The sequence below is a fragment of the Aotus nancymaae genome, unplaced genomic scaffold, assembly GCF_030222135.1.
Source record: "Aotus nancymaae isolate 86718 unplaced genomic scaffold, 86718_ANA_hifiasm-v0.15.2.pri h1tg000029l, whole genome shotgun sequence".
Taxonomy (NCBI): domain Eukaryota; kingdom Metazoa; phylum Chordata; class Mammalia; order Primates; family Aotidae; genus Aotus; species Aotus nancymaae.
The window spans coordinates 3,281,550-3,307,261 of NW_026988442.1; the positions used below are offsets into that span (position 1 = coordinate 3,281,550).

The 25,712-nt window shown below is 38.7% G+C and overlaps 1 protein-coding gene across 2 annotated transcripts in view; it reads right to left on the reverse strand.

Annotated features, from left to right (window-relative positions):
- PLCB1 (phospholipase C beta 1) overlaps positions 1 to 25,712 on the reverse strand; it is a 747,552-nt gene that overhangs the window by 119,539 nt on the left and 602,301 nt on the right. For both annotated transcript variants that reach the window (XM_064382245.1, XM_064382246.1), the window contains exons 23-25: positions 24,656 to 24,765; positions 9,610 to 9,742; positions 5,865 to 5,918 (exon numbers count right to left, since the gene is read on the reverse strand). In XM_064382245.1, the coding sequence (XP_064238315.1) occupies positions 5,865 to 5,918; positions 9,610 to 9,742; positions 24,656 to 24,765 (297 nt within the window). The remainder of the gene's footprint in view (positions 1 to 5,864; positions 5,919 to 9,609; positions 9,743 to 24,655; positions 24,766 to 25,712) is intronic.

The window sequence follows — 25,712 nt, forward strand, 5'->3', positions numbered from 1 at the left end:
AGGTGTCAGGAAGGGGTCGAGTTTCTGCTTTCTGCATATGGTTAGCCAGTTTTCCCAACACCACTTATTGAACAGGGAATCCTTTCCCCATTGCTTGTTTTTATCAGGTTTGTCAAAGATCGGGTGGTTGTAGATATGTTGTGTCGCCTCCGACGCCTCTGTTCTGTTCCATTGGTCTATATCTCTGTTTTGGTACCAGTACCATGCTGTTTTGATTACCGTAGCCTTGTAGTAGAGTTTGAAGTCCGGTAGTGTGATGCCTCCTGCTTAGTTCTTTTTGCTTAGAATTGACTTGGCTATGCGGGCTCTCTTTTGGTTCCATATGAAGTTTAAGGTGGTTTTTTCCAGTTCTGTGAAAAAGGTCATTGGTAGCTTGATGGGGATAGCGTTGAATCTGTAAATTACTTTGGGCAGTATGGCCATTTTCACGATATTAATTCTTCCTAACCATGAACATGGAATGTTTCTCCATCTGTTTGTGCCCTCTCTTATTTCGTTGAGCAGTGGTTTGTAGTTCTCCTTGAAGAGGTCCTTTACGTTCCTTGTTAGTTGTATTCCTAGGTATTTTATTCTCTTTGTAGCAATTGTGAATGGCAGTTCGTTCTTGATTTGGCTCTCTTTAAGTCTATTATTGGTGTATAGGAATGCTTGTGATTTTTGCACATTGATTTTGTATCCTGAGACTTTGCTGAAGTTGCTTATCAGTTTCAGGAGATTTTGGGCTGAGATGATAGGGTCTTCTAGATATACAATCATGTCGTCTGCAAATAGAGACAATTTGACTTCCTCCTTTCCTAATAGAATACCCTTTATTTCTTTTTCTTGTCTGATTGCTCTGGCTAGAACTTCCAGTACTATATTGAACAGGAGTGGTGAGAGAGGGCATCCTTGTCTAGTGCCCGATTTCAAAGGGAATGCTTCCAGTTTTTGCCCATTCAGTATGATATTGGCTGTTGGTTTGTCATAAATAGTTTTTATTATTTTGAGGTACGTTCCATCGATACCTAGTTTATTGAGAGTTTTTAGCATAAAGGGCTGTTGAATTTTGTCGAAGGCCTTCTCTGCATCAATTGAGATAATCATGTGGTTTTTGTCTTTGGTTCTGTTTATGTGGTGAATTACATTTATAGACTTGCGTATATTGAACCAGCCTTGCATCCCTGGGATGAATCCTACTTGATCATGGTGGATAAGCTTTTTGATGTGCTGTTGCAATCGGCTTGCCAGTATTTTATTGAAGATTTTTGCATCTATGTTCATCATGGATATTGGCCTGTAATTTTCTTTTCTTGTTGAGTCTCTGCCGGGTTTTGGTATTAGGATGATGTTGGTCTCATAAAATGATTTGGGAAGGATTCCTTCTTTTTGGATTATTTGAAATAGTTTCAGTAGGAATGGTACCAGTTCCTCTTTGTATGTCTGGTAGAATTCGGCTGTGAACCCATCTGGACCTGGGCTTTTTTTGGGTGGTAGGCTCTTAATTGCTGCCTCGACTTCAGACCTTGTTACTGGTCTATTCAGGGTTTCGACTTCTTCCTGGTTTAGGCTTGGGAGGAGGCAACTGTCCAGGAATTTATCCATTTCTTCCAGGTTTTCTAGTTTATGTGCATAGAGTTGTTTGTAATAATCTCTGATGATGGTTTGAATTTCTGTGGCATCTGTGGTGATATCCCCTTTATCATTTTTTACTGCATCTATTTGGTTATTCTCTCTTTTCTTTTTTATTAGTCTGGCTAGTGGTCTGTCTATTTTGTTGATCTTTTCAAAAAACCAGCTCCTGGATTTATTGATTTTTTGAAGGGTTTTTCGTGTCTCTATCTCCTTCAATTCTGCTTTGATCTTAGTTATTTCTTGTCTTCTGCTAGGTTTTGAGTTTTTTTGATCTTGCTCCTCTAGCTCTTTCAATGTTGACGATAGAGTGTCAATTTTAGTTCTCTCCTTTCTTCTCATGTGGGCACTTATTGCTATATATTTTCCTCTAGAGACTGCTTTAAATGTGTCCCAGAGATTCTGGTATGTGGTGTCTTCGTTCTCGTTGGTTTCGAAGAACATCTTTATTTCTGCCTTCATTTCAGTGTTTATCCAGTCAACATTCAGGAGAAAGTTGTTCAATTTCCATGAGGCTGTGCGGTTCTGGGTTGGCTTCTGAATTCTGAGTTCTAACTTGATTGCACTGTGGTCTGAGAGACTGTTTGTTATGGTTTCCGTTCTTTTGCATTTGCTGAGGAGTGATTTACTTCCAATTATGTGGTCAATTTTAGAGTAGGTGTGATGTGGTGCTGAGAAGAATGTATATTCTGTGGATTTGGGGTAGAGAGTTCTGCAGATGTCTATTAGGTTTGCTTGGTCCAGGTCTGAGTTCAAGTCCTGGATATCCTTGTTAATTTTCTGTCTCGTTGATCTGTCTAATATTGACAATGGGGTGTTGAAGTCTCCCACTATTATTGTGTGGGAGTCTATGTCTCTTTGTAAGTCTTTAAGAACTTGCCTTATGTATCTAGGTGCTCCTGTATTAGGTGCATATATATTTAGGATCGTTAGCTCTTCTTGCTGCATTGATCCTTTTACCATTATGTAATGTCCTTCTTTGTCTCTTTTGATCTTTGTTGCTTTAAAGTCTATTTTATCAGAGATGAGAATTGCAACTCCTGCTTTTTTTTGCTGTCCATTTGCTTGGTATATCTTCCTCCATCCCTTTATTTTGAGCCTTTGTGTATCCTTGCTTGTGAGGTGGGTTTCCTGGATACAGCACACTGATGGGTTTTGGCTTTTTATCCAATTTGCCAATCTGTGTCTTTTGATTGGGGCATTTAGTCCATTTACATTTAGGGTTAATATTGTTATGTGTGAATTTGATCCTGTCATTTTGATGCTAGCTGGCTGTTTTTCCCATTGGTTGATGCAGATTCTTCATTGTGTTGATGCTCTTTACCATTTCGTGCATTTTTGGAGTGGCTGGTACTGGTTGTTTTTTTCTATGTGTAGTGCCTCCTTCAGGAGCTCTTGTAAAGCTGGTCTGGTGGTGATGAAATCTCTGAGTGCTTGCTTGTTCTCAAAGGATTTTATTTTTCCTTCACTTATGAAGCTTAGTTTGGCTGGATATGAAATTCTGGGTTGAAAGTTCTTTTCTTTAAGGATGTTGAATATCGGCCCCCACTCCCTTCTGGCCTGTAGGGTTTCTGCTGAGAGATCTGCTGTAAGTCTGATGGGCTTCCCTTTGTGGGTAACCCGACCTTTCTCTCTGGCTGCCCTTAGTATTTTCTCCTTCATTTCAACCCTGGCGAATCTGATGATTATGTGCCTTGGGGTTGCTCTTCTAGAGGAATATCTTTGTGGTGTTCTCTGTATTTCCTGGACTTGAATATTGGCCTGCCTTGCTAGGTTGGGGAAGTTTTCCTGGATAATATCCTGAAGAGTATTTTCCAGCTTGGATGCATTCTCTTCGTCACATTCAGGTACACCTATCAAACGTAGATTAGGTCTTTTCACATAGTCCCATATTTCTTGCTGACTCTGTTCATTCCTTTTTACCCTGTTTTCTCTAATCTTGCCTTCTCGTTTTATTTCATTGAGTTGATCTTCGACCTCTGATATCCTTTCTTCTGCTTGGTCAATTCGGCTGTTGAAACTTGTGCATGCTTCGCGAAGTTCTCGTGTTGTGTTTTTCAGCTCCATCAATTCGTTCATATTCCTCTCTAAGTTGTCCATTCTCGTTAACATTTCGTCAAGTCTTTTTTCAAGGTTCTTAGTTTCTTTGCATTGGGTTAGAACATGTTCTTTTAGCTCACGGAAGTTTCTTATTATCCACTTTCTGAAAGCTGATTCTGTCATTTCATCACGCTCATTCTCCATCCAGTCTTGTTCCCTTGCTGGTGAGGAGTTGTGCTCCCTTGTAGGAGGAGAGGTGTTCTGGTTTTGGGTGTTTTCATCCTTTTTGCGCTGGTTTCTTCCCATCTTTGTGGATTTATCCACCTATCGACTTTGTAGTTGCTGTCTTTCTGATTTTGGTAATTTTAAGTCTGTAGTAGCTGAACTCATAAACCCCCTTTTCTTCCCCCAGGTGGTCTGTCCCAGGGAATTAGGGCGTTATGATTTTCCGCTGTTGCAATGGTTTTCCCTGCCCACAAGGTGGCAGCCTAGTCACGCTCAGCCTGCAGAGGCTTCGTTGAGCTGCTGTGGGCAAATTGTCCTGGGAACTGCAGGGTGTTTCCCGGTGGGTGATGCCCCTCCTCCACAGAGCTGGACCGTCCCGTGTTCAGCTGTGTTTCCGGAGGCGTCCTCTTTGCCCAGGAAACTCTTGGGTTGAGTCCCTGCCTCAGCTCCCCTTGCTGGCCCAGAGGGGATCCGGTCTCGCTCACTCTGCACAAGGGGCCGCTGCTCCCTGCCTCGGGTGCGGGCAGAGCAGCCGCGCCAGTTCAACCAGCGGAGCTGGCAACCCGTGGAGCTTCGCCACCTGTGAATATCCTGGTCTGTGGGCAGTAAAAATCCGCTGCCCTGTGAGCCGCTGCATCAGCCGAAGCAGCGGCTCTGAGATTCGTGGCGCGCCCTTGCCCGGGAGTGTCCTGGCTTGAATCCCTGCTTCAGCTCCCCTTGCTGGCTCAGAGGGGATTCAGTCTCTCTCGCTCTGTACGTGGATTCGCCGCCCCCCACCTCAGGGCGTAGGCCGAGCGGCGCGCCACTCCGCTCAAACCAGCGGCGCTGGTGACCCGTGCGGCTCCTCCTCCTGTTAATCCTCTGGTCTGTGGTCAGTAAAAATCTGTCTGGAAATGTGGCGTCCACTCACCCTCTGTGCCTTCTTTCGGAGCTGCGATCCCGACTTCCTCCTAATCGGCCATCTTGAAAAACTACCTCTTTCTATGCATATTTTATGCATTTCTTGATGAAATACAAATACACACATCAAAGTACATAAATCATAAATTTATAGCCTTGTAAATTTTCCCAAAGTCAATAAAGCCTCAATATCTATCACTCAGGTCAAAACAAAAATTCTACCAGCATCCTAGAAGCCTTCCTTTTTGGTTCCTGCTTCCCAGGAAGTATATTTCAAATCTAGGTTTGTATAACATGAATTAGTTTTGTCTTTGAAGTTGATGTATATGGAATCCTACAGAACGTGCTCTTTTGTGTCTCGTTTTTATTCCCTCCACATTATGCTTGAGTTTTATCCATGTTGTTGTGTGTGACTGTAGTTTATTTATTCCTGCAGCTGCCTCCTGTTCTATGCTAGGAATTTATCACAATTTATTTACCTACCCAACTGCTGATGGAGATTGGGTTGTTTCCATATTTGGCCCTTACCAATGGTGCTGCTTTTGGTGAACATGTGTGTACATTTCTGTTGTATATTGAGCCAAGTATTATACATATTTTTAAGATTCCACTACATACTGCTAATTGTACTGCACAAAGCTTGTACCGATTTTAGTTCCATTAGCTTATGTGATTAACCAAATATAAAAGAATTCCAAACTGTATCATAGTTCACTGTGCATTTTATGCTCACAAATGGATCATATTCTGCATATCTAAAATATAGTTTGTTGGCAATTTGGGAAGACAGGCATTCCTGTTCACTGGGATACATTTCCAACATGAAACTCTTCTCTGATGGTGAAATAGCTATCTTGTGAAACTACATTATGTTTATGCCAGTAGGGTTCTAACTACAAAGTATGGCTACTTCTCTGTGATTATATCATATCACATAGACTACACTAAGAGTGTGTATCTGTAGATTTTTAGAAGAAGAAATATTAATAATGTTATTTTTCAGATATGAATGAAAATTTCCTCTCCTCTTAATATTTCCACTGTGTAATACTCAGCTGCTTAATTCCATGGGGGGAAAGGGTGGCAGTTACCTGTTAAGACACTCTGAATAAGATCTTCTGTTTTGGCAGGTGCCTTTACAGAACCTGTAATATAAAAGATAAAATAAATAGACTTCTTTAACTTTTAAAATTTTATTCTTCTTGTAAACAAATAAAGCAAACAAAAATATTTGGGCCTTGAATCTAAATCTCTTTTCAGAGAAATGACAAATTGTGGGAGAAATTATTTATAAAAATTATTCTTAAAAAGTTTTCATTTGTAGCTTTGAGACAAACCTAATTAAATGTGACATTAGGCCAGATACAGTGCCTTATGTCTGTAATCCCAGCATTTTGGGAGGCCGAGGCAGGTGGATCACTTAAGGTCAGGAGTTCAAGACCAGCCTGGATAACATGAGGAAACCCAGTCTCTACTAAAAATACAAAAATTAGCTGAGTGCAATGGCGGGTACCTGTAATCCCACCTACTTGGTTGGCTGAAGCAGGAGAATCACTTAAAGCCAGGAGGTGGAGTTTGCAGTGGGCTGAGATTGTACCACTGTACTCCAGCCTGTGGGACAGGGTGAGTGAAACTCTGTCTCAAAAAAGAAAAAAAAAAAAAAGGCGATATTATATGCTCCATTTATAGGGAGAGAAAAGAGAAAAGACATCCACTTGGAAGCAAAACAAATTTGGTTTAGGGAATGCTATTGCCATCTTCTGGAAAAATCAGGAATGACAAATGGCCTTTTAAAAGTCAAATGTTGGGAGGCTGAGGTGGGTGGATCACCTGAGGTCAGGAGTTCGAGACTAGCCCAACCAACATGGCAAAACCCCGTCTCTACTAAAAGTACAAAATTAGCCAGATGCGGTGGTGTATGCCTGTAGTCCCAGCTACTCGGGAGGCTGAGGCAGGAGAATTGCTTGAACCCAGGAGGCAGAGGTTGCAGTGAGCTGAGATTGCACCATTGCACTCCAGCCTGGGCAACAAGAACAAAACTCTGTCTCAAAAAAAAAAAAAAAAAAATGAAAATAAAAGTCAAATGCTGACCACTAGGCAGTAATAACTGTTGCAGGAAAGATCCGTTGGCGAAGTTAAAATCAGTAAGTAAAAGTTTAAGGAAGAACAGGATATATGCATACAAAGTAGTTGTCCCAATTTATCTAAGAGGGGAAAATAACTTTCAGTGGAGAAACCACCTTAACCAAGTGATCTCACATCATCAGTGATGAGACCCAGCAACATCATATACCCGTGATGTGATGCACTGAGAAGGGTGAGAATCACTTGTGTGGTGCTCTTGTCAAAATGCATGCCCTCAACCTAATCATGGGGAAACATCCGACCAATCCAAACTGAGGGACACTCTACAACATAACTGACTGGAGTTCTTCCAAAGTACCAAGGTTATGAAAGACAGGAAAGACTGTGAGACTGCTATGGATGAAAGGAGACTAAGGAACCATGACAATAAAATACAATGTGGGATCCTGTGTTGGAATCTTGAACAGTAGAAGGACATTAGTGGAAAGCAGGTTAGCCCAAATAAAGTGCGCAGTTCAGGTCAGAGTATCGTGCCAATGTTAATTTTCTGGTTTTCATGATTGCCCCACGATCCTGTGAGATGTTAACTTTAGGGGAAAGGAAGGCTGTTTTTGCAATGTATTCTGTGGCATTTAAAAAGTGTTTTCTGGTCGGGTGCAGTGGCTCATGTCTATAATCCTATCACTTTGGGAGGCTGAGGCGGGTGGATTGCCTGAGCTCAGGAGTTTGAGACCAGCCTGGGCAACATGGTGAAACCCCATCTCTACTAAAATACAAAAAAAAAAAAAAAAAAAAGTAGGGCGTGGCAGCATACACCTGTAGTCCCAGCTACTCAGGAGGCTAAAGCAGGAGAATTGTTTGAACCCGGGAGGTGGAGGTTGCAGTGAGCCAACATTGTGCCACTTTACTCCAGCCTGGGCAACAGAGTGAGACTCTGTCCCTTAAAAAAATTATATATATATATATATATAATGTTTTCTGTAAGTCAAATTTTTCCAAAATATCAAGTTAAAAAAAATTAAATGTGAAAATGCTAAATTCTCTTTTGCTTTCAGGAACACATGACTATTTACTCACATATTTAAATGATGGATTTATATTTCAGAAGCACTCAAGATGTTTGTATTTGGTATATAAAACTCTTTATTTGAAAATTTACTTCTTGTTCATAATTAAGTCATCTTCTTACTATTGGCAACTTTTTTTTTTTTTGAAATGGCGTCTTGCTCTGTCATTCAGGCTAGAGTGCAGTGGCATGATCTCAGCTTATTGCAACCTTAGCCTCCCGGGTTCAAGCGATTCTCTTGCCTCAGTCTTCTGAATTGCTGAAACTACAGTCATGCACCGCCATGCCAGGATAACATGTATTTTCAGTAGAGACGGGGTTTCACCATGTTGGCCAGGCTGGTCTCGAACTCTTTACTTCAAGTCATCCACCTACCTTGGCCTCCCAAGGTGCTGGGATTATGGGAGTGAGCCACCACACCTGGCCAGCAATAAAGAAAGGAGCTCCTTTCCACACCTTCATGGAAGGAAATTCTGTTCCTTTTTACTTACTTTATTAAACAATTCGACAAGAAATTATCAGGTCCATACTATTCCCCAGCACTGTGTGATGTACAGAGGAAGCATCAAGCTGAAATCTATCCTAGGAAGCCTCCCATCTACTGGGGTAAACAGGACATACCCACAAAGAAGAGTTACATAAAGCTCCCTAAGATTAAATGTCAAAGTTAGCTGCATACAAATCAAAGGATTTTTTTTTAAGAAATGAGGCACGAGCCTGGCTTTGGTTGGAATATAGGAGCTAAAAGCAAGAATGTTAGTATCACAGGGAAATGTGTCAGGCCTGACTACACTCTTCCTTGGCTCTGTGGCCTTTAATAAGTAGTTTATCACCTGAAAATGGCAGCTTATTCAGCTGCACAATGGGGACAATGATAGAATCTACTCTCTGGGCCTGTGGGTGGGGGTAGGGTGGGGAATTGAAATGATCCATGTGAAAGGCTTCACGATGTGTCCAGCACCCAGCACACGGCAGACACTCAAGGATGTTGAAAAGAAAGTTGGGGAAAGAGGAAAAGGAGCCCTTGGCAAAGAATTAATGAAACAGGACTAAGAATGAACTTTTTTTTTTTTTTTTTTTTGAGACAGAGTCTCGCTCTGTTGCCCAGGCTGGAGTGCAGTGGTACGATCTCAGCCTACTGCAACCTCCACCTCCTGGGTTCAAGCAATTCTCGTGCCTCAGCCTCCTGAGTAGCTGGGACTACAGGTGTGTACCACCACATCTGGCTAATTTTTTTGTATTTTTAGTAGAGATGGAGTTTCACCATGTTAGCCAGGATGGTTTCGATCTCCTGACCTTGTGATCCTCCCGCCTTGGCCTCCCAAAGTGTTGGGATTACAGGCATGAGCCATGGCGCCTGACCTCAAGAATGCATTTCTAAGGCATGATTGTTTATAAGCTGCTTGGAGAACTCCATTCAGATCATAATTCATCACTAAAAAAGGACACAGGAAATCTGGGTGATTTTTTGTTGTGGCTTCATAAGTTATCTGGAGAGCCAGATGAGCACGTATGAATCTCCTCTGACCTTCATTCATTGATTACAGATTGATGGAGTACCTCCTAAGTCCACGCATCTTTCCTCACCTGATGCTTTAGCTACCCACATCACAACACCTCCTTCAGTGGCACTAATGAACAGAAGGATCTTGCTCATGTTGTCCAGCTCTTTCCAGATGGCTTACCTGGAGCTGGCTGGCTGTGGAGAGCCTGGGAGGGTGGCTTGGGCGTCAGGGATGTAGTGTGATTCACCCCGTTTTCTGCTGGAGTCGTCCTTGCTTCACTTGGAGCCTCTGATGGTATTTCTCCAGGATCAGCCTAAAATTATAAATATCCTTTCATTTTCCTCTTTTCTTTTTAGTCTTTTCTTGCCTTCCTAAATCAACAAGGCTATATTTTGCAGCATCTTCACAATTCTTTTGGAGTTGGAAATACCAAATTTGATACTGCCTGGGTTAAAACAGCAGAGTGTTGAGCCACGAATACGGGAGATTAATTGTATTAAAGTCTCCAATTTTTACACCAACCTATGTCTATGCCCGTTGGTGGTGTCCTTCCACAGTGACTCTGGACCAGACCATGTGATTTACTTGGGTCAATCAGAGGGTAGCAAACTTGATACAAAAGGCCCTTGCTAACTTTTCCACTGTTTCTCAGGACCCTATTATAGCAATGGAGGATGAGAGACCTGAGTCATCCTTGTCTCTCATCCAGCTCTTCTGGAGGAGAGCTGAGTCATCCTTATGTCCTGGACCAGCCAGTCCCCAGCTGAGCACATACGCATGAGTGAGCCCGGCTGAGATGAGCTGAGTCTGTGAGTCTGGTCTGGATCTGCAGACCTGCCCAGCTGACCAGATAATGACCAGATAATGCATGAAAAAGAATAACTGGTTGATGTTATAAGCTGCCAAGTTTGGGGTTGTTTTACAGAATGAGCTAATTGATGTGATGGATAAGAACACACATTTTGGAGTGCAGCTTGCCTGGGTTCAGATTTTGGCCCTGCAATTTACCAGCAGTGTGATTTTGGGCAGTTCACTTAATTTTCAGTGCTTCAATTTCTTTATCATTATAGAAGAAGACATGTGTGTGCTGGGGATCATAATATTATCTTGTGAGATTGTTTAGATGATTAAATAATATTTATAAAGTGCTTAGAATTGTTTCTGGAACAGAATAAATATGTGGATGTTAAATAATGTTAAGTTGCCAGAATCCAAATGGAGACCCTTATACTAAAACAATAACAATGACAAAATCCCCCAAAACCCTGGCAAAAAGAGCCAGGAATGTCATAAAGAGAAGGTTCTCACACATAAATGCCTGATAAGAAAAGCTATCACAAAAGACTGCAAAAAGCATCACCTGGTACAAAGGCCACAGCAACGTGACACAAAAAATACTTCTGTGAGGACATCTGCCCAGCAACTGCCTGTCCAACCTTGGACTGATGTCATTCTTGTTATTGATCCTTGTAGCCAAGGTTAATCATCTCAAAACATTTATGTAATCCTCCTCATTTATCCTTCAAAAACCTTTGTCTTTCTTTCCTTCCTGACTATGCACATAATTTAGTATGCCCTATTCTTAAATAATATTATTTTCTTTTAGAGAGCATTTCTCTGTTTGTTATTCATGTTGACATAAAACAAATAAAACAAAACATTTAAGCTTGTGCAATATTACCAATGAATAATAATAAATGCATTGAAACATGAAATCTTCACTCAACACCCTCCAGCAGCTAATTCACTATACACTATACAAACATTTAAAAATTTTTGTTGAATAAATGCTGATCCTTATAAAATAATTTGCCTACATACTCTTTTAATGTTGCTTTTCAATGTGCTAAATTCTCTGTAACTCTTTATCAGGATTGCCTTCCAAGTCCCTGGCAGGTTTTACTGACAAGGAGGTTATCCCAATGTTCTACTTTGTAGCATATTTTAAAAATACATCAGGAAATATAGTTTCCCAGAAGTCATTTGGAGCCCAACATTGTGACATTTTGGCATGTCATTACAGATGAAAAATTGTCCTATAACAACATTTTTATAAAAAGTAAGATAAGAGTGAAAATAGTGACACTGATTGTCCCCAGTGGACTTTAGTCTATTTCCCAAATCATCTTTAAAGCATCTTCCAAAACTGCATTAGGTGATGGCAGAACTTATTTTAATTCAACAAATCATCGCTGCTTGGTTACTACAGCCAGCTCAGTGCTGGAAGAGCCCTTAATAGCAGTGGCTGGACATCAGGGGAGACAGCAGCCTAAACCAGTAACCTAGGCAGCCTGTATAGCTCACTAGGGCAGCATCTTTCTTGTGAAAAATGGCTACTTCTGATGGGTAAGTGCTGATATGGTCACACTATTTCGTTATATCAATCAGAAAAATTCTCCCTAGAATCATATGCAAAGGGAAAGGACTGTGTATGTTTTGTTCAGCAAGACATAGCAAACTGGAAACTCATGGTCCCAATGGAGTGCATGGATGCATTTTCTCTGGCTCAATCAATGCTGGCAAATCTTTTAATTCAGGTGATTTTACACTCAAACAGTGGATTTATTGCTTCCCTCGAAAAACTAGATTTGACTGCATGGGGCCTATACACCCACAGTGGGTGGTTCTTTGGTTTAAGTACAGCAGGGGTAACACTTTCCTGGCCTCCCAGCTGAAGAGGGTACCCATGGTTACCACACTCAGCTGCTTTAGAAACAAGGTAGGAAGATATCTCTGTTCCATGGGGATCTGACCTTCCCCACTATATCCAAGTCGGTTTCTAAAACCATGTGGGGAATGAACCAGACTCTTCTCAACGTGACAGCTGACTAAAATTAGCCCTCTGAGAAAGGATAGAGAAAAAGAAAATTTTGATGGAGAAAAGAATGGAAGTTAGAGAAAACCAGTTTCAGTGGAAGTAATAATGGTGGCTTTTTTTTTTCATGGCAATTAGCATTAGTGTCCTGAGGTGTTAGGCTGGAGGTGTATTCAAACTGGATCCAACAAGTTTATTTTTAGCTTTGTATCAGGTTTTCAGAAACTCCATGTAGCTGTATGCCCTTGGGAAAACAAGTTCAATTGTGAATTTGAGTCAAGTAAAGGAAAAAATAAATCTCTGCTTATCAAGGGCATGTGAGACGAAGGCTCCACCTTCCAAAAAGGGACCTAATATATAAAATCAAAGATTTTTTAAAAAGCAGATGTTATGTAAACATTCATGCCAATACTTTTTGGTTGCAATTGAGGATGAAGGGGTCACTAAGGGTTGGTGTTTGACTTTGAATCAGGTTTGGAGAAATGCTTTATCCAGGAGTCACACCTGGAGATGTCTTCATGTAGAGTGGGCTGTGTCACTCTAGGGACACAAGCCCCAGGGATACTATTCACACTGTAGAATATTGGGCAGTTAATGGAAATGATAGAAACCAGTTAAGTTGACCAGATTTAATGCAATAGGGCAAAGAGAGGTCATGTCCAGAGCAGGAGAGAGAGAAAGCCTGTAAATGGGGCAGTTGCTGTTGTTCATTTTTAGACTGTTTTGCCCAGGTTTTGAAAAATACTGAAAAACTAAATTTTTGGGTGAACTCTCCCAGTTTCCAATCACTGAGAGACCAAACAGAGCATACCTTCAGATTGCATTTGGCCCAGAAGCTGCCAATCTGTACCCTCTGCCAGGAGGAGCAGAGTTTGCCTGGAATTCTGAGATGGGGCAAGAGTGAGCCATGCATCCTTAGCAATGCTGAAGGGACAGGGCTGTGCTAGGAACTCGGTGGGCCAGGAGCCAACTAGTCTGCAGCCCACAGCTCCTCACCTTGCCCCAGTGGCCAAGCAAAGGCATAGAGAAGAGGGTCGGTAAGGGGGAGTTAAATACTGGGCTAAGGAATTTGGAGATCCTTGCATAGTCTGACTCTTGCCAGGTGCCTCTTATGATTTTCTGAAGACAAATGTTATATACGAGTTAAGTCAGCAGTCCCCAACCTTACTGGCACCAAGGACCAGTTTCATAAAAGATAATTTTTTCATGGACCAGCGGGGAGAGGGACTTATAGGGGGGATAGTTTCAGGATGATTCAAGAGCATTATATTTATTGTGCACTTTATTTCTATTATGATTACATTGGAATATATCGTGAAATAATTATACAACTCACCATAATGTAGAATCAGTGGGAGCCTTGAGCTTGTTTTCTTGCAACCAGATCATCCCATTTGGGGGTGATGGGAGACAGTCATAGATCATCATGCATTAGATTTTCATAAGGAGCATACAACCTAGATCCCTCGCATGCGCAGTTCACAATAGGGTTCGCACTCCTATGAGAATCTAATGCTGCAGCTGATCTGACAGGAGGCAGAGCTCAGGGGTAATGTGAGTGATGGGGAGCACCTGTAAATGCAGATGAAGCTTTGCTCCTTGCCCACCTGCTACTTACTCCCTGCTGTGCGGCCCAGTTCCTAACAGGCTATGGACCAGTACTGGTTGGGGACACCTGAGTTAAGTAAGATTCTATAATAACAAATACATGTGACTGATGTCTAAACCTTTTTGCTAAGGGCTGTAGATACAATTTTTTTTTTTTTTGAGACAGAGTCTCACTTTGTCACCCAGGCTGAAGTATAGCAGTGAGATCTTGGCTCATTGCAACGTCAGCCTCCTGGGTTCAAGTGATTCTCCTGCATCAGCCTCCCAAGTAGCTGGGATTATAGATGTGCCTCACTATACCCAGCTAATTTTTGTATTTTTAGTAGAGACAGGGCTTCACCATGTTGGCCAGGCTGGTCTTGAACTCTGGACCTCAAGTGATTGTCCTGCCTCGGCCTCCCAAAGTGCTGGATTACAGGCGTGAGCCACTGCGCCCGGCCGGTAGATACAAATTTTAATTGACTACATTTGCCAAATGGAGACTACAATTAGAAGTGGCTGAGATCTTTCTGGGTTAGACACTGTCATATACAACAGCTTTTCCACAGCCAGTCAGTGTAGGCAACACTCACAGTACCATTATAGAGCAAAAAGAAAAAAAAAAGAGGTGTTATTAGAAATCTTTACTGAAAATTTTATTAGAAGTCATGTAACTTGCCAGAGGTCACACAGGAAACTGTGAACAAGTATTTGAATATGTACTATATGGTAAAGACTAAATTTTTCTACTGCAGCAGTCCACTCTGTGATAACAGCAGCCTAAGGAACCGTAATAACTTAACTTGCTGCTGAGATAGAGATGTGTATGTGTAAACACAATTCTCAAAAAAGTACCCTGTTGCACTAAAAAGGCATTCGTACATACAAAGTTAAATAAGCAAAAAAGATCAAATAATTCCCACTATATTGATCTGTAAGCCAAGGTGCAAAAACCAAATTCCTTATCCCACTCAAGAGAATCAGCAGAAGTCGATGCTTTATTTCTCCCCCATTATTTGTTTTTATGAGTGAATAAAAACCTGGTACTGGAAATTGTGATAGAAACAGAAACTAGCAATGTCAGTTTTGTTAATTTCATTCAAAGACTTAAATTTCAATTAAGCAAATATCAAGGAAAGAAAGTTCAGAAAGTAGTAGTACTTCAGGTGGATTAACTAGATTTTGCTTAGCTGGGTAATGGAAAAAAAAGTGCAGAATGAACCACAGAAGTAAGTTCCTGCCATCTAGTGGCCAAATGAAATCACTGCGATATCCTTTTCTTCAAAATAAACAGAACGGCTTTGAAAATAGAATACAGGTGGACCAGTAAAAGGGTAACTGAAAAGATCATTTTTTATAAGTTTTATAGAAGGAGGAAAATCCATTTGATGTGCTGATTGAAAAGATTTCCATCCTGGGCATTGAAAATTTGATCTGATGATTGAGCAGCAGAGAATTAGGATTTGGAGGATTTCACTGAATGGTTAACATGGTAGGTAAAGGGTCTTTAAATATCAGATGTGTGACTAGGCTATTAGAGGTGGGACCATGCTTTCCTTGTCTGAGTCATCTAAAGAGTGCAGTTCCTTGTGTGTAGCCGGTTAGGATGACAGCTTCTTGCTTTGGATGGGCACCACATGGACAAGGGGCAAGGTCATCAGTTTTTTCCAGTATATTATGGGTGAGTCTTATAATTTCATCATGCAGAAATCCATTCCACTCAGGACAAATATGGCCAGAAAGTGGCTTTGTTAGAGCCAGCCTTTCCTTAAGGAGGAGCTTCTGCAAACATGTGTACAGTTTGTACCTTAAATTTCTATTAGTTGAATGAAATTAGATAACATATCTGCCTCATATTTCTAAGAAATCAAGAATCATTCTTAAAAACCATGTCCTGCTTTATGCACTACCAAGTGTTTAGGAGTGAAATATACTGATGTTTGCAACCTATTTTAAAATGTATCATATTGAACCAACATGGATTGATAAATGGATAGAGGGATTGATAAATGGATAGAGGGATTTATATGTGATCAAGTGAATGCATCAAAATTTTAATTATGCAATCCAGGTGGCTGATATATAGGTGTTCCTTGTACAGCTCTTTCAATGTTAGCTTAGAATTTTTCATAATGAAATATGTCAAAACTCCTAATTTTGAAGAGTCTACCAGGGTGTGTTAGAAGCAAGAGCCAGCTTTAATGAGTCCGATAAAGTCATCTGTTGACTCCAGTATTTTGAGCTTCTTCATTAACACCGAGTAAAGTACTTTTGGTGTTTTGCACAGTTAATGTCCAGCAAGATCTTCCAGCAGTAACTGGAACACAGATTCAAGTGAATCTTGACACAGCATGGCTGCATCATCTTATAAAGGAATCATCAGCACTCACATGATATTATTTTGTTGAACATCGGTAACAGCTGCAATTTTACATATAGATATATAAATTTTATTGTCACTCTCTTCCTCCAGGTTGTAAGGGCTATAGAGTATCTAATTTTCCTCAGCATTACCTATATAAAGGCCATCAGAGTGAGTGACACATAGTTATTTTTGTTTTTTTTAAATATATTGAATGAAAGAATGAATTCACATCTAGTTTCCTGCTGGTACACAATAAATAGCTATCCTATTAATGGCAAAGTCCTGAAAGTAAAGAACCACCTAAATGTTATGCTAAAATAAAAAAAAAATTGATTAAATGAATAAATCAATGAATGAAAAGAGTGAAGATGCTGCTTTCTGCTGTCTGTATTAAGTTGGTATTTAATGAATAATAACAGCAGGTTATTCAGAAAGCTACCAAAGGGTAAAAGAACAAAGCTCCGCTGACCCTTTTATGTGTTACATAGTTAAACTTTAATGTACCAACTTTAATTTATTAGAAGTGCTTTGATACAGTTTCCAAAGAAATCAGAAGGAATGAACTCTTGGTAGTTAAGTAGAAATCCAACAACTCTTTACGTTAATTTTGTGGAAGTATATCTTTGAAATTAATTAAGTCAAATTATTTAGCAAAGGCTATGGTCAATCATCGCAGGACAAATTCTGGATAATTCCCAGGAAAAAAAAAGTGTCTCCTGGAGCCCTTCCCAGGTTTCTGTGATTAAGCTGGCATTTATAGAGTAGATGGAATTAATGGGTTTCATCTTCGGGGAGCCACACACTTGAGAGAGACAGATACGGGACTTCAATGCAGCAGTTCTTAATATGTGGTCTCTAGACCAGCATCAGCTTCACTGCAAATTGTTAGAGATGCAAGTTCTTGGGTCCACCCCAGACCTACTGAATCAGAAACTTTGGCTGTGAGGTCGATCAATCTGTGTTTTAGGAAGCCATCCGGGTGATTCTGGTACATGCTAAAGTGTGAGAGTGCTGCTACTCTAAATATGGTCCATGGGCCATCAGCATCACCTGGAAGCTTGTTAAAGATGCAGCATTTTGTGACCCATGCCAGACCCATTGAATCTGAATCTGCATTGTAACAAGATTCTCAAGTGATCTGTATGTACATTTAAAAAATAAATTTTATTGTGTATATTCAAGGCATACGACATATTATAAGTAAAATGGTTACTATAAGGGAACAAACAGACGTATCCACCATCTCACATAGTTACCCATTTTGTTCCCCCTGTGGCAAGAACAGCTATAATCTACTCGTTTAGCAAAAATTCTGACTACGATATATGAATGTTAATTACAGTCCTCATACTGTACATTAGATTTTTTAAAGCATTAATCCTACATATTTCCTGCTTTGTATCCTTTGACCTACACCTCACCTATTTCTTACTCCTGTGTGCACATTAAAATTTGAGAAGTCCTGTACTAAAGCACAGTGAAAAACCTCATTATTAACTGAGAGCCATGTTCTTATAATTGGGCATGACATGGATATTTAAGTTAATGTATTCATCCCTGTTTTAGGCAGATGAACCCAAAGCCCCTCATTAGAATCCATTGAAATTTTAGAAATTGTCATGGAGGATATTTGCAAAAGCAGTCGAATTGAACCAATCATTGACTAGTTTCAATTCAAGTGAATAAATGGTCTTTTCTTGACACTTATTTTAAAAAGACCCTAGTTCTTCAACTTATGGCCATTGATGGCACCAAATCACTCTACCATAATGAGCAATTGTTCCCTTCTCTACAAATGAGGATTACTATGTTTTTCGTAGTTAGGACCCAGTTTTCTGCAAGGCATCCAATGAAAGTGCATTGTGAATGCCAAATCTGTACAGTATAGAAGAAATGAAAGGGATGGTGCCAATATTTAAAGGAAATTTTTTTTAACTGTATCAGATGCTTTAAAGTTCAGGGATTTTGATAAACTACTGTTTCTATCAGTTAATATCTTGCTTATTTATTGCTTGAGGAGGAAGATTTGAAGGAGGAGAATTTTATTTAAAGAGAATCCAAAATGAGCTGTAAACCTCATCTTTGATTTTAGTGTCAAGTTCTTAAACTGTGGATGAAATATGGAGGTTAAGTTTTGAATAATGAAATGGTATCCAAGGCCTTGGGTAAAATGTTGTAACCTTATGAAAATACTACCTTGGATTGTTTTGAAGTCGGGTTATTTTATTGGTGAAATTCATATCATTATTCAACTAATCAAATTGGGACCATACACTGAATTCGAAAATATTTACAAACAATTTTTATTTATTTTTAAGAGATATGGTCTCTGCCACCCAGGCTAGGGTGCAGTAGTGCATTCACAGTTCATTGCAGTCTCTGCCTTCTAGACTCAAGCAACTCTTCTGCCTCAGGCTTCCGAGAAGCTGGCACTACAGTGTGTATTAGCACACCCAGCTAATATTTACAAACAATTTTAGATAAATTTCAGCTCACTCACAAGAACATGTGAGTTAGACAATATAAAAAGTAGGCCCTTTGGAATAGATAAACTGTTAGTATTACCAAACAACTTTTCCTTTCAACATCAATATTACACAAAGACCCCACTCATACACTTTCACTTGCAGGTGCAAATACAGACGATGTTGGGAATTCTTGTGAAGAGTTTTGGCCTTGAGGGCTGGGTAAGGTTTGTAGTGTCAGGTACTCTGTCTTAGTGTACTTTCCCAAGTATGGAAATGAATGCTTGGCATATGAATACAGCTTTTGTAAATTCCAAGTGGGGGAATATGTATTTCAGCCAGCCAGTGCACAAACCAATCAAATAGAATCCACAAAGGGTTCTGTTTGATTCAGAAACCTTACTTTTTGAAGAATAAGTTCTGACAACATCCAGTGATTAAAGGGCGGGGCGGGGGGCAATTCTTGACATTAAACTAAAAATTCAATCAAAGGATGTTACTATTTAAGGTAAAGGTCTTATATCCTGTGTTCATTCATTCAGGTAGCCTGCTATGGAGGACAGAAAGATGAATGAATGGTCCATCCTGTTAAAGGTTACCAGAAAATTACAGCTTTGTTAAAGAGGCAGTGCATGTGTGTGGTGAAGATGCCTATCACACTGTGCTCTGAAGACCAGCAGTATCCCATCACTTGGGGGCTTATTAGAGAGGCTGAGTCCCAGGCCCCACTGAGACCCAGTGAATCAGGATCAGCATTTTATCATGATGTCCCGGTCTTCACACTTAATGTGGAGAAATGCTGATGTGGAACATAAGTTGTAGAACCAGATTGCCTGAGTTTCAGTCCTAACTCCTTTCTTTACTGATTGTGTAGCACAGGGCAAGCAATTTAACTCCTCAGTGCCTTAGTTTCTTCATTTGTTAAATGGAAATAATGGTAATTAGGATATCTAGATGTTTTAAGACTTAAGTGAGTGAATACAGTAGAGGCTTCACAGCCAGACATGGTGAATCACCCCTGTAATCTCAGTGCTTTGGGAGGTGGAAGAGGGAGGATTGCTTGAGCTGAGTTGAAGACCAGCTTGGGCAACATATTGAGACTCCGTCTTGATAAAAGAAAAATAAAATAAAGGGTTCAATATAGTGCCAGATACATAGTAAGCACTCAGTAAATGCTCATTATATTGCTTTTACTTCTCTAACATTAAAAAAATCATGTCCAAATGTTGCATTTTTGCATTATTATCACATATTTCCTAATAAATGCATTATTTACTTTTTCGTTTTATAGGTATTTTACAAGTAGAAAAAAAACTATTGCGATATTTCACTAGGCATCTTTGTAATAACGTTATTTGGTCTGTAAAACATTTAAAAATATTTTTAAAAATGTGCATAGAGGCCAGATGTGGTTGCTCATGCCTGTAATCCCAGCACTTTGGGAGGCTGAGGCAGGTGGATCACTCGAGGTTAGGAGTTTGAGATCAGCCTGACCAACATGATGAAACCCTGTCTCTACTAAAAATACAAAAATTAGCCGGGCCTGGTGGTGGGTGCCTGTAGTCCCAGCTACTTGGGAGGCTGAGGTAGGAGAATCACTTGAACTCGGCTGGCAGAAGTTGCAGTGAGCCGAGATCACACCGCTGCACTCCAGCCTGGGTGACAGAGCAAGACTCCGTCTCAAAAAACAAACAAACAAAATATACATAGGAAACATGCTAGAAGGATTACATTAGAAATGTTAACAGTATTTGCAGAATTAGAGGGTTTTAAAATTTTGTTTCTTTAGTTTACTATGTTTTAAAATTTTTCTGCATGACTTTTTATTTAGAGGAATTAACTGTGAATGCTATACTTTGTTAGGATTCAGCTGGGCTCTTATTCTATAACCTGACTAATCTACCACTCTTAATTTACAAAGACAAAATAAATCCAATAACAAATATTTATTATTCCTTAACTTCCAACCATTATTCAGATAATATGTAACCTGAATATGTATTATATACATAATATATGTATAATATAATCTGAATAATGTATTTTTACCTTATCTGAAATAAATGTCTAATGTTCAAATCATGGAGGGAAATTCTACTTTCTTATCTATTTGGTTTATAAATTACTCTGGAAGATACTTTATAAGACTATTAAAAATCTGGTAATATTTTGCAGTCCAATGAAGTTTTGAATGTTCAAATAGAAATGACCTTTAGAAGCATCACATTAAAATGATTATACTAAAAAAGCCTTTGCTGCTAAAATAGTGTCTCCAGTGCCTGCCATGTCCTAGATAGAATTTTCTTTAGAGAAAACCAGTTACTTATTTTCAGTGGCATCATTCAAACAAACTTACATTTTTCCAAGACAAGATAAAAGACACTGGGGTTCAAAGTGTGAAATGTCTTTTCTTTCCTAGTATTACATGTTAAAGGCAAATAATTTTTTTTTCTTGAGTTTTAAAAATGAGGCCAGTTAAGAGTTTAGACATGTCAAAAGAAAAAAATCATATTTTCTTTATTAGACCAATATAGACTCTGTGATTCAATGCCTCTAAAATTATTTCTAAAACTAAAATATGTCCAAATACCGTCCAAGTTTAAACAATATTACACATTTCTAAAAATCTTTTCTGATCACCTTTAAGAAAAGATAAACAAAAATAATATTGACCTAAAACTCTACTTCTATATTTTTGTACGTTTTATTCTCCTAAAATAACTTGGTGCAAAGATAAGGTTTTCAAAGGACACCAATTTGTAAAAAGAGCTCTACAATCTCAAAGGCCTTATGGCTCCCATTCTTTAGAGTGACTTTATCCCCTAGTCATTACAGAAATGGTCTCTCTGAGGCACCATTAATAAAACATTTCATTATGAGACCTTTAGCTCAATTGCTATATTGAATTGGGGCCATATACTGAATCAGGAAATATTTACAAACAATTTTATTTTATTTTATTATTTATTTTTAGAGACATGGTCTCTGTTGCCCAGGCTAGGGTGCAGTAGTGCATTCATAGTTCATTGTAGGCTCTGTCTCTGACTCAAGTGATTCTCCTGCCTCAGGCTGCCAAGTAGCTGGGACTACAGGCATGTGTCAGCACACCCAGCTAATATTTGTAAACAATTTTAGATAAATTTCAGCTCACTCACAAGAACGTGTGAGTCAGACAATATAAAAAGTGGGCTGAAATATGATAGTGTTGAAATGTTCTCTTGAAGCAAGTGCTTATTTCTTAAAGACAATGGTTAATGAATGGGTTAAAGTTGATAATCTAAAAAGCATTTCTTCTAAATACTGAAAATACATGTAATTTCACTTGAAAATGCTTTCTTTTAATCTCTATTTCTTACAGAACAAAATACAGACAGTTGAAAAAAGATGCTCCTGTTTTCTTTTTTTTTTTAACTTTTATTTTAGGTTCAGGGGTACATGTGTGGGTCTGTTACATAGGTAAACTGTGTGTCACAGGAGCTTGTTATTCAGATAACTTTGCCACTCACGTAATATGCATCATACCTAATAGGTCCCATTTTCTATTTAGAGAAGAATGCTACTAATAGTGATTTATTTATATCTATGTAAATTATCTTTACCTTGAATTATACTTTCTTAAATATGCTATTAAGTAAAGCAGTAAAAAGAGAAAAGAATTTGAGAGCCTTCGGTAGATTTCCAAAGAGAGAAATTAATTTCATACTGATGTTTATATGAGTAAAATGAGAAACTCACAGAATTCTCTATTCTTAATATTTTAAAGGCCATGGAAAAGAGAAAAAGCATCATTATCAGTGAAGAAATATTAAAATGAAAGATGTAACTATTGCCAAATATTTAAATTCTATTTCCCAAGCAATTAATTCAGAAAGGGAACTCATTCTTGTATTTATTTATAAAACAGCAAACTACTTAGCATCGCTGGTTTCCCTAGAAGCAGAAGTGGACATGAGGATTCTTGAGCACATGAGTAACTGAGAGAATGCGCTCAGGAAAAAAACTGCAGAGAGGTGACACAAGCAGATTAATACAGGAAGGAAGGTAAGTCTAATGTGGCCTCAGGCAAACTCCAGCCTCAGACTGATCCCACAGGGCGCTCTGGAGCATGAATTGTAACACAGAAGTTGCCCACCACAAGTAAGGGACTGAGCTGTTATTCTCCCCAGTGGGATTTATCCGAGATGCAAGGATGGCTCAACATATGCAAATCGATCAATGTAATACATCATATCAACAGAATGAAGGAAAAAAAACCCCATATGATCATTTCAATTGACGTTGAAAACACATTTAATAAAATTCAACGTCCCTTATGATAAAAACCCTAAAAAAAACCCCCACCTTCTATACCCCACCTGGGTATAGAAGGAACATACATCAACACAATGAAAGCCATATATAACAGTTGAACAGCTAGTATCAAACTGAATAAAGAAAAACTGAAAGCCTTTCCTCTAAGATCTGGAATAAGACAAGGATGCTCACTTTCACCACTATTATTCAACATAGTACTGGAAATCCTAGCTAGAACAATTAGACAACAAAATGAAATAAAGGATATACAAATTGGAAAACGTCAAATTATTCCTGTTTGCAGATGGTATGATCTTATATTTGGAAAAACCTAATGACTCTACAAACAAACTCTTAAAACTGATGAACCTTCAGTAAAGTTGCAGGATTAAAAATCAGCATACAAAAATCAGTATGCCTGTATCAGAATATCTCATGCACCCCATAATATATATGCCTACTATGTACCCATAAATATAAAAACAATAGTGCAGCATTGCAAATATCCAATAATTGGGGACTTAGTAATTAAATTATGGTGGAGCTATAGGATAGAAGGCTTTGAGTCATTAAGTCATGTCATAGAAGAACATTTAATTACATGGACAATGAGATATTTAGTACTTTTATTTTCACTTAAAACACAGACTGTGAATATTATCCCATTTTGTGAAAAAGTAATAATTGTGCATAAAAAAGCTAGCTATGAATACGCCCCACATTCACTGTGGCTGTCTCTGAGTGGATTGGTGTTTGAATTACAGTTGTTTTTTGTTGTTTTCTTTTCTCATTTTTATGTTTTAAATTTTCTATAACAAACCTAGAATACTTTTGAAATAAGAAAAACATTACTTAATGAACAATATCAACTTTAATAGACTATTTAAAATAACTATTTAATGGATAACTATTATAGTTATGAAAATAATTTTCAAGGTTTTTTCCCCATACTGATAGTTCTCCATTTCTATGTTTTTTCCTCAGGTTTTTCCTCTGAATAAAATATGAAAATAGCCAATTTCTATCACTATTTTTAATATCAGTACCCTCAATAATCAAGTTTAAAGTTCACTTTTTTAAAAAGCAAAAAGACTGCCAGTCTATATAGAGGCTTTAGATTTTTAAATTTCATTTCTACTGTTTTTAGACCCTTCCTTAATTATTCTTTGTATTGTGACATCTAATTAGAATGCTATATCAATTATTTGGAGGACATACATTATAATACATAAATATACCATGTAATAATAACAGTAGACTCTTTATGGTTCATACTATTTTCCAGGTATTATGTTAAATATTTTATGTATTATAAAAAAATCAGAAAAGCACCTTGAAAATCCTGCATATTATGTTAAAGACAAAGGGAAATACTAAATTATTTGATGATTATCTTCCTTTTTAAGTGCCTTCATCACCTTTAATTAGCATGGAATCACATAGAAAGTTTCATCTGAAATAGCAAGATGTGTACAGTTTAATTTTATCACAAGATAATATGCACAGAATGCCAAAAGGAAATGAAATGTGAAAAATTTAAGCCAATCATCTAGATGTTCTGTGACATGATTCTGAACTCCATGAAAGTGTTGTTCCACTGTGCTATTTCTCCTGAGGTGTGAGATATTACTTAGGCAAGGCCAGCAAGTAGGTGTGGAAATCATGCTTAATGCTATACATGAGATTAAAACGCCCTCTCACCTCTTTCTTTACTTCTTCTTCATCTTCCAGTGTCAAAGCAGCCAACTGCTTTGCTCTCTGCTCCATCAGGTTCACATATCGGATTGGGTTTGATAAAGCTTCAATGACATCTAAATAGGGAAAAGACATTTTAGATCAGAGGTCCTGGAGGTATTGAGGATCTGTCATCCATCTATTTACTCATCTATCTGACCATTAGTTCATGCATTCATTCATCACCCATCTACCCACCCATCCATCCAACCACCCATTCATTCATCATTCGTCTTTCATTCTTCCATCTACCCATATAACTATCTACTCCTTTATTCAACACTTTGAACATGGACAAGGGTGAAAACTCTATTGAAACTTAAGGAAGAGAGAAATTAAGAGTTTAGGTCTAAGAGTCAAACTGGACAGGCTCCAACTCAGGATCCCTCAATACTCTTAATTCTTTAGTTTCTTTTTGAGGGTCCAATCCATTCCAGCAATGGACCACACAATTGTCCTATTTGGCCCAATGACGTTTTATAAACGGAGACATTTCACATAAAAAGCCTACTTTCTGGACTGTTGGAATAACCCAATGATTTGGCAATATAGTTATCATTTGAATGGCAGTGCCTAGCTAGAATGAGTTATGGCTGCCAGCTTTGGATGGCCCATGTGCCCCAAGTTTACCATAGTCTCCACCGCTCCCCAGTGTCTTACAGCCAAGCTACTTGGCAGTATAAGCATTTACATTTATGATTCTTGGTTAATTTCTTAAAATAATGATGTCACCCATGAAAAGAATCAGCATTCTAAAACTGGTGGAAGATAAATTCGGTGTACAGACCTAGACATCTGTTGTAATGGGTAACATGAGTTGTTAAGTGCTGGGCCCATGAGAATAAGACTATCAAGGAGTAAACATTCAAAAAACCAAGGTGCTGTGATTTAAATTAAAATACATCAAATTAAAATATATTCACAATGGCTTGAACAATTTATCTCTAAACACACACGAAAGTAGGGGTGATTCTGAAGCCAGAATCTCCTGCTTTTGTTTGGTTCAGTTTTCCTTGCACTAACC